This window comes from Camellia sinensis, chromosome 2 (genome assembly GCF_055761805.1).
Source record: "Camellia sinensis isolate YWXY chromosome 2, ASM5576180v1, whole genome shotgun sequence".
Taxonomy (NCBI): domain Eukaryota; kingdom Viridiplantae; phylum Streptophyta; class Magnoliopsida; order Ericales; family Theaceae; genus Camellia; species Camellia sinensis.
Genome location: NC_138962.1, coordinates 63,996,772 through 64,010,907, shown reverse-complemented (window position 1 = coordinate 64,010,907; position 14,136 = coordinate 63,996,772). Strand labels below are relative to the sequence as shown.

Below are 14,136 nucleotides of genomic sequence, written 5' to 3'. Positions count from 1 at the left end.
CAAATTAAATCATAAAATTACCTTAATCTAGTTTTTAATTTTAAACCCGATTTCTTATTTAATAACCTTTTAAATCACACATTTACATATATACATGAATTAAATCATAAACTAACCTAAATAATCTAATTTATCATCATAAAATTACCTTAATCTACTATTTATTTTTTAACCAAATTTCTCATTTAATAACATTTTAAATTAAATTAATTTTTTTTATATAAAAGATCATAATTATGGTTATGGTTTGGTTAGTATTAATTTGGAGAATAAAATGAATATGGGGACGCTATTGACATTGGATTCAATTTTTTGATTTTGACTTAACACTCTTGCATTGCTCACTCTCAAATTGGGAGAGTGTGACGCGCCTTCCGTAATCTTTAAGGGAAAAACTAACCATAGCATTTTAGTTTAAAATCATATGAGATTTCTCTACTTATATTTGAATCATATTGGTAAATTACTCGAAGATGAAACTACAATGGGATAAAATGAATTTTACTCAAAAAAAAATAAAAAAAATAAAAAAAGTCAATGCGTGTGAGCATCATCACTGTTGGCCCTTCATTTTATTTCATTGATAATTCTACTCCATTAAATACTATATAGAGCTCTTCAATAATTCAAGAGTCGAGAAGACTAACTTTTTTTTGAACTTGAGTCATGGTTGAGCTTTCTTGTATCCTAGCTATCAGGATTTTGTGTGGATTAGTCTGCAATCTATCTGATGATGATTTTCCAACCCTTGTTGAAAAACTTGAATCTAAGCAAAAATCAAATTTCTAGTCTACCAAATTGGATCAAAGGTCTTACTAGTCTTCGGACACTTTGTTTAAAGGGAAAATTACAAAAATGGTCCCTATAGTTTACCCGTGTTTTTATTTTGGTCCATGCACTTTTAAATGTATCAATTTTGCCTCTGTAGTTTGATTTTTGGCTCGAAATAGATCAATAGTTAACAGTAGTTAGACATTTGAATGGAAATTTGACGCATGCAAGGCACCCATGGGCCAATTTTGACTTTCTTGAGTGTTTTTGAATCAATTCAATTTGTTCTCTAATATCATCACTCAAATTTAACTCATTTAATAGATGTTTTATTTAATTTTATTATTTAATTATTATTATTTTTTAAAATAAGTTTATTAAATTGTGTAAAAAATAAAATAAAATAAATTTTTATTTAATCTAGCTAAAAATAATTAAAATATTAAAGATATGTTTAATATTGCTATTCCTTAGTAAACAATTGAAAAATGGTAAAATAGTTTTTTGCACATTTATCCTTATCCAACTCATCCAACCAAACATTAGATTCACTAAAAATAGTCATTTACAAACATCTAATCCTATGAGAAAACAAACACGGGGATACACATCCAATCTAACCAAATAATCCGGGAGATTCACAATCCCAGGATTTAAGTCTGATGGATTCTAATCTCCCATTTTCTAATTATTTACTAAGAAATATCATGACGGTAAAATAGACATTTTATACATTAGTCCCATGGAATGCCAATCCCATGGAAATAATCTCACCCCCCAGGATTGTTTACTCCCTCATATGAGGGATATGGAGTCCCTCATATAAATTATAAATTATAAATTTTAATTTTAATTTATAAGGTCATAATTTTTAATTTATTATTTTTAATTAAATTAAATTTATAATTTATAATTTATATTTTTTATTAATATATAATTTTCAATTAACAACACTAAAAAAATAATTTATAAATGCCTATATTTTTTATTAATATATTTATAAATGCCTATTTTAATAATAAATTATTTTTTATTAATAATTTAGTGCGCCGGACATGGAGTCTGGCCAGATTCCATATCCCTCATATGAGGGACTAAACAATCCTAGGGGTGGGGTGAGATTATTTCCATTTGATTCATATCCCATGGGACTAATGTGTGAAATGTCTATTTTACCGTTATGCTATAACTTAGTAAACAATTAGAAAATTAGGGATTAGAATCCATCGGACTTGAATCCTAGGACTATGAATCCCTCAGACTATTTGATTGGATTGAATGTGTATCCCGTGTTTGTTTTCTTATGGGATTAGATGTCTAGAAATGACTATTTTTAGTGAATCCAATGTTTGGTTGAACGAACTGGATGAAGATAAATGTGCAAAAGACTATTTTTATCATTTTTCAATTGTTTACTAAGTAATAGCAATATTAAACATATCTTTAATATTTTAATTATTTTTAGCTACATTAAACAAAAATTTATTTTATTTTATTTTATTTTTTGCACAATTAAATAAATTTATTTTTAAAAATTAAATAAACAAAATATCAATAAAAATATATGTTATTTTTTTAATTAAAATTTTAAATAAATTTATTTTAAAAAATAATAATAATTAAATAATAAAATTAAATAAAACATCTATTAAATGAGTTAAATTTGACTGATAATATTAGAGAACAAATTGAATTGATTCAAAATCACTCAAGAAAGTCACGGTGACATATCTCGCATGCATGTTCTCTCTCTAGAAATGTCAAATACTATATCCGACCTAATCTTCGATCATCGAGACTCACCAAACCTTGGAAAAATCAACGGAAGAGGTGGATCACCTGATCCGAAGCACAAAAAAGATCAAAAGTACGAATCAGCAAGCGGAGAAAGAGATGAAACAAGGAATGGCCATGGAAACTGAAGTCCTTACAGAGGTGGCCAACACGGAGGAGTACCTGTAGCACCTCCCCCTCCCAAATCTTTCAAGGAAGCCCTTACTACAGTGAAGAATAGCGACTATCTCTTTGATGCTAGAGTTGACACCCTGTCGTCTGATGAAGAAGGTGATGAACAGAGAGGCATTTCCACCATAGACACTGTCCTCTCCGAACACATGGGACTCCCAATGATTTCTTTGCCTAAAAAACTTCTGGAGAAAATTCGAAAACCTTAGGAGAATGCACTAATCATCAGGTTACTGGGAAAAAGCATAGGCTATAAGATGCTATGCACGAGAGTTACAAAAATTTAGGGTCTTCAAGGTGAGTTCAACGCAATTCACCTGGGCAGTAATTATTTCCTTTTTAAATTCTCTGAGATGGAAGATTATACCAGAGTGTACACAAGGAAACCATGGGTCATCATGGACCACTACCTAACGGTGAGGCAATGGGAACCAAATTTCAAACCATCGGAAGCACTTGAAACCACAACCGCACTCTGGGTCCGGTTTCCAGAGCTTCCGATCGAGTACTACCAAGATAAAGTCTTATATGCCATTCCAAAATCAATTGGTAAGCCTCTCAAAATCGACTGGACAATAGCTATGGCAACCAGGGGGAAATTTTCCTGGATTTGTGTCGAGATGGACCTCACCAAACCTCTAAAACCTAAGTTTATTTTGGAAGGTCGGTACTACAATATAGAATATGAATCTTTACACTCATTTTGCTTCCTTTGTAAGAGACTTGACCACCGTAAGGAAGCATATCGATTCAAGGAACCACCTAGTCCACTATCGGCAAAGAATCTAGACGTTTCCAGTGAGCAAACTCTGCCCACTGGTACCGCTAAATCCAATGGTAACCTGTAACATAGACAGACTGAGGAAGAGGCCTTTGGGCCCTGGATGCTAGCAACCAAAAGAGGAAGAAGACCAGCCCAAAATAAAAAACACTTAACCCCGCAACAGAATAGGTTCAAATACCTGGAAGAGGGCCCAGATAGCCAAGTGGAAAGTTCTAGGGGAACACAAGGAGGGCAAGGCTTGAAAAGGCCCAAGGAGAAAACAATCCACATATTGGCCCACACCAATACAACGACCCCAAAGGAAAAACCAAGATTGGACTAGCCTAATACACAGCTGCTCAACCAGACTTACACCAAAAGAAGTCAGATCTGGAACCAATGGAGGAGGTTTTCACGAATCAAGCTAGGGAGATCTTGTCAAAACCTATAGGCAGTGACCAGGTTGTTCTTACTAGGCACAATAATGGCCACCATACCCACTCAAACCACTCTGACATAACCTGCTCCTTACCAGCTTCAACACACCACATTGACTCAACTATGATAGAGATTACTCATCTCCAAACCCATCTGGTACAATAAATCCTTAACACAGTTACAAGTTAGAACTCCAAAGACTATTGGAGGAATGACCTAATCCCTCTAGACCTTGGTGACTTTAGAGACGAAGCGACAAGAGAAGATGGCCCGAGAGCAGCAGACACCATAGGTACAAGAGCATGTAAAGCAGACCAGTGCAATAAGTCTATTGTTCAAACCAGAGAGCGAAGCAATTCACCTTGTCGCTTTCGTATGGTCAATAGAACAAATTCAACTGACAATCGAACCAAACTAAGAGAGCAACCCAGCGAGACCATTCCACTTGGTTCAGATGGCCTCCATGCGATTAGTGGATGATGATCATCGGAGGTTACGCAGTATCATTAAGGATTTGGAGTCTAACCCACCTAACTTCCCATCTATGGATCTGCTCAAACTACTCTTCTGGAATTGCCACGGTTTGGCAATAAAAATTTTAAGCGCAATCTTACAGAGATCCTTCGGACACACAAATCGAAAATCTTGATACTCATGGAAACTAAAGTCCCATACAGTAGAATGGGCAACTTCTTCAATCGGATGGGATTTACAGCATCTACTATAGTGGACCCTGTGGGTAGAGCTAGTGGGATATGGATCATATGGGACACCAGCCATGTCAATGTGAGAGCCTCTTCTGTAATTTCTCAAGTCATACATGCAACTGTCCATAAGGAGAACTATAAAGAATAGGTCCTCGCCGCTGTTTATGCTAGTCCAAATCCTGTTCTAAGAGAGACTTTATGGAACGACTTGGAAGACGTTGCGGCGAACATGGATAAACCGTGGCTGGTAGCAGGAGATTTCAACGATTATGGAAATCAAAGTGAAATAAGGAGTTTCTCCAACAGCCAAAGCACAACCAGAACTCAAAATTTCCTTGAAAGAGTCAATAATTGTAACCTGATCGACCTGGGAAGCTTAGGACCCAGAATGACTTGGACTAACAACAAACACGGGCTGGCAAGCACTATGGACAGATTGAACAGCGTGATGTGCAATGCAGACTGGAGAACATTGTATCCTAAAGCCAGTGTGAAAGTGATCCCTCGCACATATTCTAACCACTCTCCTCTCATTGTGTAGACTGAAGGTATGCACTCTCTCAATCCCTCAAATAGACCTTTTAGATTCGAGGCGGCTTGGATGTCTCATCCTGGCCTGTTCGATATCATTAGCTCCTCTTGGTCTGATATGAACAATAAACTTATGGATTCCACTACTGAATTTACAGTTAAAGTCAGAAAGTGGAATAGAGAAGTTTTTGGCAATATTTTTAAAAAGAAAAGACACTTACTGGCTAGAATTGAAGGCATCCAAAAAGCCTTAACTGATCAATTTTCTCATAGTCTGTTCACCTTAGAGAAAGCTCTCATTACTTAGTATAATAATGTGTTATTGCAAGAAGAGATGTTATGGTTTCAAAAATCTAGATCTAAGAACATTACCCTTGGTGACAGAAACACCAGATATTTCCATATTTCGACCATCACCAAGCGGAGAAAATTGAAGATTAATGCCCTTAAAGATAATGAAGGTAATTGGATTCTTGAGAAAGCCGGTATCATTAGAACCCTGATACAATCAAACAATTTCATCCCATAAGTCTTTGTAATGTCACCTACAAAATCATAACAAAGCTTATAGTGGGTAGAATTAGACCTCTCCTGGATATGCTCATTAGTCCCAATCAGAGCAGTTTTATCCCTTGGAGACATACCACTGATAATACTATAATCACCCAAGAAATCCTCCACACTCTGAGATGCAAGAAGGGAAGAGGTGGGGGTATGATTTTCAAAATTGATCTTGAAAAGGCCTATGATAGATTGTCTTGGGATTTTATCAAAGACACTTTACAGGAATTTAAACTCAATGAAAAATGGGTTGATTTGATCATGAAATATGCCACTAATAAACATTCATTTATCCTCTAGCATGGGGAAATTGTTGAGGGTATCCACAATGAAAGGGGACTTAGACAGGGTGATCCTCTCTCCCCTTATCTCTTTGTTCTTTGTATGGAGCGACTATCCAACATGATCATATCTAAAGTGAAAGAGGGGTCTTGGAAAGGTTTAAAAGCTTCTAAACATTGTCCAACCTTGTCCCATCTATTTTTCGTTGTTGATCTCATCCTTTTTGCCAAGGCAGATCAACCTACCTGTGAGACCATCATTGGGGTCCTTAATGACTTTTGTGCTATTTCTGGTCAGAAAATTAACTACTTGAAATCTAAACTTTTTGTGTCCAACAACATCCCTTCTAATCAAGCTAGAGCCCTATGCTCCCAGAGTGGCATTCCCCTCACTCAAGACCTTGGCAAATACTTAGGATCTCCTCTCCTCCATAAAAAAGTCAGCAAAAATATGTTTAATGAGATCCTTGAAAAGATGAAAACTAGACTCTTAGGCTAGAAACGAGAAATTTATCCTTAGCTAGTAGAGCTATACTCATACAAACTGTTATCTTTGCAATTCCTAGCTATAATATGCAAGTCATGGAACTTCCTAGACAATTTTTTGATGAAATTGACAAAATCAATAGAAACTTTCTTTGGGGAGAAACTGATAATAACAGGAGAGTCCACCTAGTTAACTGGAACAGTGTGTGTAGACCTAAGGAGGTTAGAGGACTTGGCCTTAGAAGAGCTAGAGATCATAATGCTGCACTCCTCACTAAACTTGGTTGGACAATGTTAACTGATAATAGTAAACTTTGGTGTAAGGTCCTACAAGCCAAGTATCTGCAGAGCCATGCCCTTTATAACTGACCTATGAAGAGGAGAGCCTCCCACATTTGGAAAAGCATTTGCAAAAATAGAGACACTCTTAGAAAAGGGGTTAAATGGAAAGCGGGAAATGGGGAGACCATATCACTATGGCATGATTGGTGGTGTGGACAAAAACCTTTTGATCAAAAATATACTATTCCACAAGTAAATGATGAAGATAGGGTGAGTCTACTCCTTGATGAAGAAGGAAATTGGAACCCTGCAGTTATTGTGAATACTATGTCTCAGCAAGACCTCCAAGAAATTCTACAGATCCATAGACCCAGGTATGTAACCTTCACAGATGCCCCTACCTAGATTGGACTCTCTGGAGGAAATTTCTCAACAGCATCTGCTTACAAGACCATTGTAAATCATGAGATGGATGGGACTGACTGGAAATGGATATAGAACCTCAAAAACTGAAATGTTTTCTCTGGCTTATACTCAAGGATAGACTGCTAACCAATCAAATGAGGCTCAGAAGATGCAAAACATACGCTGACTTATGCCCTAGATGTGGGGAATCCAATGAGGATATGAACCACCTCCTTAGAGAGTGTCCCAATTCCAAAAATATCTGGACTGAAATAAAGAATGCCACATGGTGGGAGGAAGGTTGTAGATTGCCTCTAACTGAATGTGTGTCTTCCAATATGAACACAAAAACTTTATTTCTTGGGAAAAAATGGTATCTTTACTTCGTTGTTATCCTCTAGCAGATCTGGAAAGACAGAAATCAAATGGTTTTTGAAAACTTTATTCACCCCATTCAAGTTAGTCTCAGGAACATTAGAGACTATGTTCTTGAGATTGATGAGGTATTCCAATCTCCTCTCTACCCTAACCAATCTTTACCTATTCTAATTAACTGGTATTTCCCTCGTGCAGGTAAACTAAAATTAAACACTGATGGCTGCTCCAAAGGAGATCCTGGACAAGCAGGCTATGGAGGGCTCTTGAGGGATGCAGCAGGCACATGGATATGAGGATACTATAGAAAGTTGGGCCACTGCTCCAGTGTGCAGGCAGAGCTATGGTCATCTACAGGGGCCTCACAATTCTATTTCAGAAAAGCACCATGGATGTAGAAATTGAAACTGAAGCCATTCAAGCCATCAAGTTAATTCAAGATGGACCAAGCCTAACTCTCCTTACAAAGCCCTCATAGAAGATACAAAGTTCTTAATGAAAAGATGTAGTTGTACACTGAGTCACACAATGAGGGAAGGAAACAGAGTTGTTGATCTTTTGGCAAACATAGGAGTGACACAAGATAAACATGTGGTGATTCTGGAGGATCCCCCAGAAACTGCAACAACTTTGGTGATAGAAGATATGACTGGAGCTCATTTTGAGAGGGATTAGCCCTCTTATCTGTTGTTTGTTTGTTTTGAGACCCTTCTTGTCTTTCTATGTTTTCATTTGAATCAAAAAAAAAAAAAAAAAAAAAAAAAAAAAAAACAACAACAACAACAACAATAACACTCAAGAAAGTCAAAATTGGCCCGTGCGTGCCTTGCACGTGTCGAATTTCCGTCCAAATGTCTAACCACCATTAACTATTGGACCATTTCGAGCGAAAAACCAAACTGCAGGGGCAAAATTGATACATTTAGAAGCGCAGGGACCAAAATGAAAGCACAGGTAAACTATAGGGACCATTTCTGTAATTTGCCCTTGTTTAAATTTGTGTACAAGGCTCCAATCACTTCTATGCCTACATTGTGTCAATTTAGTTTAATCGATTAGAACATTTTAGAAATTGAACTAAAACCTAAAAATAAAACAGTCCCATTTGTTGTTCTCAATGTTATCAAGGGGTTGGTGTTCACTTTGAAATTATTTATTTCCTTCGAATAAATCATTTGTCATTGAAATCTATACAATTTCTTAATTGATATTATCAATAGGACCAAATTAACATAAGTTAAAATATCAAACAACAAAATTGATATAATTGGAACTACAAAAAATAAGTTGGCACAAGAGACTAATTCAAAGTACTACGGGTATAATCTTTTTTCAAATAAAAATTTGTCTCGATTCTTTGTGACTAGCTCAATTCGTCAAGAGGTTAATAATTCAAGTCTCATCCTATATAAACTCCCCTCCTCAAAATAAGGCCTTTGAAATAAAAAAGAAAAACAAAATAATAATAATAATAATAATAATAATAATAATAATAATAATAATAATAATAATAATAAAGTTTTAATTTTTGTAATCAAATTATTATTTTTTGGATAAATTACACTTTGCTCCTAAAGTTTCACCCATTTCTCACTTTGGCACTTTAAGTTTGATTTCCCACTTTGGCCCTTTATGTTTGCAATCCTTCCCACATTGGGCCTTCATATTTGTAATCCTTCCCACTTTGACCCTTTAAGTTTGATTTTTCTTACTTTGGCCCTTCATGTTTGTAATACTTCCCACTTTGGCCCTTCATGTTGCAATACTTCCCACTTTGGTCCTTCATGTTTGCAACCCTTCCCACTTTACTCCTAAACTAACTTCTATCAAAAAAATCAACAAAATCTGCTACATCATCAACACATTAGCTTCATGTGTGATATAAAAAATTCACTAAAGATGCAAAAAATAAAAAATAGAAACAAAAAAATTGAATTTTTTTTTGTCTTCAGTGATTTATTTTTTCAAATTTATTCATAAATATTATTAAATTATAGATGCATCTAGCTCAAATGAACCTAAGAAAATAAAAAAATAATTAATTTAAAAAAGAGAAAAGTTCACGAAAGACGAAAAAAAAGATAGTAAACTTTTCATTTTAGAATTGACAATACCAATGTTTGACTCAACATATTTTCATTTTATTTCGTCTTTAGTAAACCTTTTTTATTTTTTTTAATTAAATTTGTTTTTATTTTTTTAGGTGCATCTAATGTAGATGCATCTATAATGTAATAATGTTTATGAGTAATTTTGAAAAAAAATCTTCACTAAAGACTAAAAAAAAATTCAATTTTGTTGTTTTCTATTTTTCTTTTTTTGCATCTTTAGTGAATTTTTTAAATCACACATGGAGCTGATGTCTTGGTAATGTGACAAATTCTATTAGTTTTTTGGATGGAAGTTAGCATAGGAGTAAAGTGGGAAAGATTGCCAACATGAAGGGCCAAAGTGGAAAGAATTACAAATATGAAGGGCCAAAGTGGAAAAAATCAAACTTAAAAGGCCAAAGTGAGAAGGATTGCAAACATGAAGGGCCAAAGTGAGAAATAGGTGAAACTTTAAGAAGGCAAAGTGTAACTTATCCTTCTTCTTTTTTTAGCTTGTTCATAGTGAGAGTCTAAAGAGGAGTGTTGGTATAAAAATAAAATTAGGAAAATGTTTGAGAGTCCAATACAAGTTCTCATAATTTAATATACAATAACGTAATATGATCGGTGCTAACTTTTAATTTATTGCACACTAAGCTCAATTCTCTTGTCATGTTATTGTGAATAAATTTAAGAGTCTAAAATATGAAAATCTAGCATTTTTCATCTCAGATAATACTAGGAAGCCTCATTCCTATACACTAAGGAGGATTCAAATCTTCATCATCAGTTGCCACCAAGTCATTTACATTGCAACATTTGCTTTTCTTTTTTTTTTTTTTATTGCAAAAACAAAACAAATAACATGTTTAATGTGCACACATATTTTCAAAATAAAAATTAAAAACATATTTCGCGAGTTGTTGTAGGGTGATTTTTGGAAGTGAAGGAGGTGCCGGCGATTTGTTTAGAGTGACTAGATAAGAATATATTAGGAGGGAGTATCTAGGGATTGTTGGAGAGGGGGAGCGTACGGGGGTTGGCGGAGAAGGGAGTAGTCACAAGTCACAAGAGAGTGGTCGAATGAGCAGAGAGAAGGAAAGAAAACTTTTTTCAAAACAAGTGAAATATTTCTTCTTTTTTAAAAATAATGAAATTTGTTGTTTTTTTGCTAGGAAAACAGTTACCAAATGGATTTTCATTTTCAATTTTCAAAAGTTTTGAAACCAATTTTTTTAAACTAAAACTAAAACAAAGGCATTACCAAAAGACTAAAAAGTCTTTTCCAATTATTATGAGTGCATCACCACATGTACAGAATTTTTTTCTAAGTGGCAATTTTCATTTTTTTTTTTTCAAAAGACAACCGCTTTTTATATCCCATAAGCTTTATCGGTGCCTTATAACTCAGATAAAAAGGAACCATCAAAATTTGAAATCAAATGTGCAGATTCATTGATGATATTTTTTTTATTTTTTATTTTTAATTCCATATTTTGGTGTGGCCCATTAGCCTCTTTTACATATTTTCATGTGTTTGGACTTCACAATTAAATAAAATTAATATTTAAATAACGTTTAAAAAATAAAATTTTAAATATGGGACTCTTTTGTGGTAAGAAAAAAACTTTGATAGATTCTTCTAATAAAGTTTATCTAATCCTCTTTTTTTCTCTATGAAAGGATGGATGACTCTCCATTTTCAATATAAGCAATATTTTTCTATCACTAAATGTATTCTAGTCATCATTTATTAAGAAAGTCTAAAGGGTATTTTCTCAATTTTTCTAATATCAACAGCCAACAAAAGTTTGTTTGAATTATTTGTGAGATGTATTGAATTCAATTCAAAATTCTGTTAGATTTAATTTTTGTGTAATAGTTATAGTCACGTGTATATAAATTTCTTACAAAAGTCCCACACATATGTAAGTGTGAGGGAGATTTCATAATCTGGCTTTGGGCCGTGGTAATGACCGGGTTAAAATTGGTCTGAGCATGTTTGGGCCGAGTTAGGCTGGGATAATCCAGGTGTAATGCGCTCGGTTAAAGCCCAGGTCTGATTTGGCTGGGATAACTTCTCTGTCAACCCGGGCTTATTGGTCACGCATGTAGCTCGGCGGAAAGGTCTCCCTTGGACCGGCCTAACCTGTCTGGAGCTCAGCCGTACTGGAATGCTATGGAGTTCAGTTGCGATGGAGCTCGGCGAGTGGCGCTGTTGGGTTCGTTAAGTAGCTCAGTCGAAGGAGGCTGAGATAATTCCGCCGGGCTGCCCATCCCCGCTGATGCCAACTGGTGGTTTGATTAGGTAGTGTTTAGCTGAATTTGCGCTGATAGCTAAGAGCGCAGCTCCACGTGTCGATAAGTGAATGGATGCAGAGGTGACCGCAGAAAGTATATAAGCATGACTGCGCCCCCCATGCTGGGGATGGAACATAATTTGGTGAGATAAACTTACATTCATTCAGCTACTTTCTCCTTCTCTCTGAGTGTGTGCTAACTTGACTGTCGGAAGGGTTTTCCGGCGACACACTGCCGGGTAGCTCACCGCCGTTGTGTTCTCAGGTTGATCGGATAGATTCGGGGCTTGGACGAAAGGAGTAAGGACAACGACGAATATCTCCTCCCCATACAATTGGCGCCGTTTGTGGGAAGTCGATAGACAAAACCTTGTCCTCTAAACTTCTCCGGTCATCTATTATGGAGAACCATGATGACATTCCGCCGTTTGCTATCGATGGCATCACGCCAGAGTCCGTTCGGCGCAGACATGGCATGTCTGCCATTCCAACGATGGCTGATTTGGAGACCTCCGCGCAAGGACTTCCCAGGGATGCATGAGACAAGCGCGCAAGGAGTTCTGGGCGCTCTGTCATTCCAAAAGAGCATCGCCGACGACGAGATTCACACACTCAACACTTGGAAGACAAGTTGAGAGGCCAAGATACCATCATCAAGAAAATGGCGACGGAGATGGAGGCCATAAGATGCCAGATGAAGGGAAAGGGCATCGTTGGAGTAGGAAACCACAGTGAGCACGCCCATTCTCACCGTTTCGGTAGTATTAATAGACGTCGCACCCTTTCACTCTCTATCACGAGAAGCTTCAGAGCTGGAGACTACGTAGCGCCGGCAACGATATCTCGTACGCGGGACAGCAGTTACCACCCCTTACGCCCGACGACAGCGTCGAGATATTCTCGCTCCGACCGTTCGAAAGACTTAAGGGATGTGTTAGAGGAGCGCGCTCGCTGGCAGGAGGTGCAGAGGGTGCCTGCACTGCAGTGGCTGGTCCCTAGAGGGCGAGCCAGTGAAAAGGTCGCCATGCCACAACCACGTTTGGTGGCACGCGCGCCACCAGACAGAGAGTTGGCAAGGCTGAGTGGCACCCCTTTTTCCATAGAGATCAAGAACACACTGCTCCGCCCCGGGTTCCATCACCAAAGTTCACGTTCTATGATGGAAAGACTGATCCATATATGCACGTAAGCCACTTCCGGCAGGTTATGGCTGGGCACAGGCAAAACAATGCGCTCATGTGCCTTATTTTTCCATCGAGTTTGGGCGAGTTGGGCCTAAAATGGTTCGAGAGGCTGCCGAAGGAGAGCATTGAGGGATGGCAACAGTTGGTAGAGGCATTTGTCACCAGATTTAAGACAAATGCGAAAATGCCCAAGGAAATTGACCGTCTCTTGAGAGTAAAGATGGAGCCAGGTGACTCTTTGAAGGCGTATAACGCTAAGTATTGGGAGACTTTCAACGAGATCCTTGATTGCCCAACCAACCTTGCAATCACTCAGTATAAATGCCCTCTTCCAGTTGGACATCGACTGAGAGACTCACTTACAATGAATCAACCGTCAACCATGGAATTGCTCATGCAACACATTAATGAGCATATCCAAGTTGAGGACGATGCAGCCGCAGCTACTGTGACGACAAGTCCGGTAGTAGAGAATAAGAGAGTAGTGTGAAAAGTTTACGCAGTCGGACAAGATGATGGCCATGCAAACCACCATGGAAGAGATATAGGAAGTTCGGTTTTTGGAAGACGTCTATAAGAAGGCCGAGGAAAATGGGCATAAAACTCACGGAATGTAAATGGCCGATCCATTTTCAGAACATCGAACTCTGCCAGTCTAAAGTTTTGTTCTTAATTCTATTTTTGTAACCTTTTTTGCCATTAGCATAATGAAACAGGTAGACCATTTTTTTGAGAATTGCTGTATTTTTGCCTCGCCAAGTGGATTTAGTGCGGTCCAAGAGGCAACTAATAATCATTTTGATAGAAGATCAAAATTCCTTACAGGGCGGATTTTGCTCGGCAAGAGATTTGTTGATGGTTTTTATCAACTTTGGAATTCCTTGCCGGACGAATTTTGCTCGGCAAGAGGTTTGTTGATGATTTTATCAACTTTGGAATTCCTTGTCGGATGAATTTTACTCGGCAAGAGGTTTGTTGATGGTTTTAATAAACTTTA

The 14,136-nt window shown here is 36.9% G+C and overlaps 2 protein-coding genes across 2 annotated transcripts; both read left to right on the top strand.

The window, feature by feature from the left end:
* Nucleotides 1–3,089: 3,089 nt before the first annotated feature.
* On the top strand, nt 3,090–3,584 carry LOC114281677 (uncharacterized protein At4g02000-like). Its single transcript, XM_028224230.2, has one exon. It carries the CDS (start codon nt 3,090–3,092, stop codon nt 3,582–3,584), a length of 495 nt encoding a protein of 164 aa, XP_028080031.2.
* A 9,577-nt stretch (nt 3,585–13,161) lies between these two features.
* On the top strand, nt 13,162–13,629 carry LOC145813916 (uncharacterized). Its single transcript, XM_082910288.1, has one exon. The coding sequence runs from the start codon at nt 13,162–13,164 to the stop codon at nt 13,627–13,629; it is 468 nt and encodes a 155-aa protein (XP_082766414.1).
* Nucleotides 13,630–14,136: the final 507 nt, after the last annotated feature.

What these genes read in the sequence shown, in the direction of transcription:
- LOC114281677 (XM_028224230.2), top strand. Translation starts at nt 3,090, where the DNA reads ATGGAAGATTATACCAGAGTGTACACAAGGAAACCATGGGTCATCATG.
- LOC145813916 (XM_082910288.1), top strand. Translation starts at nt 13,162, where the DNA reads ATGGCTGGGCACAGGCAAAACAATGCGCTCATGTGCCTTATTTTTCCA.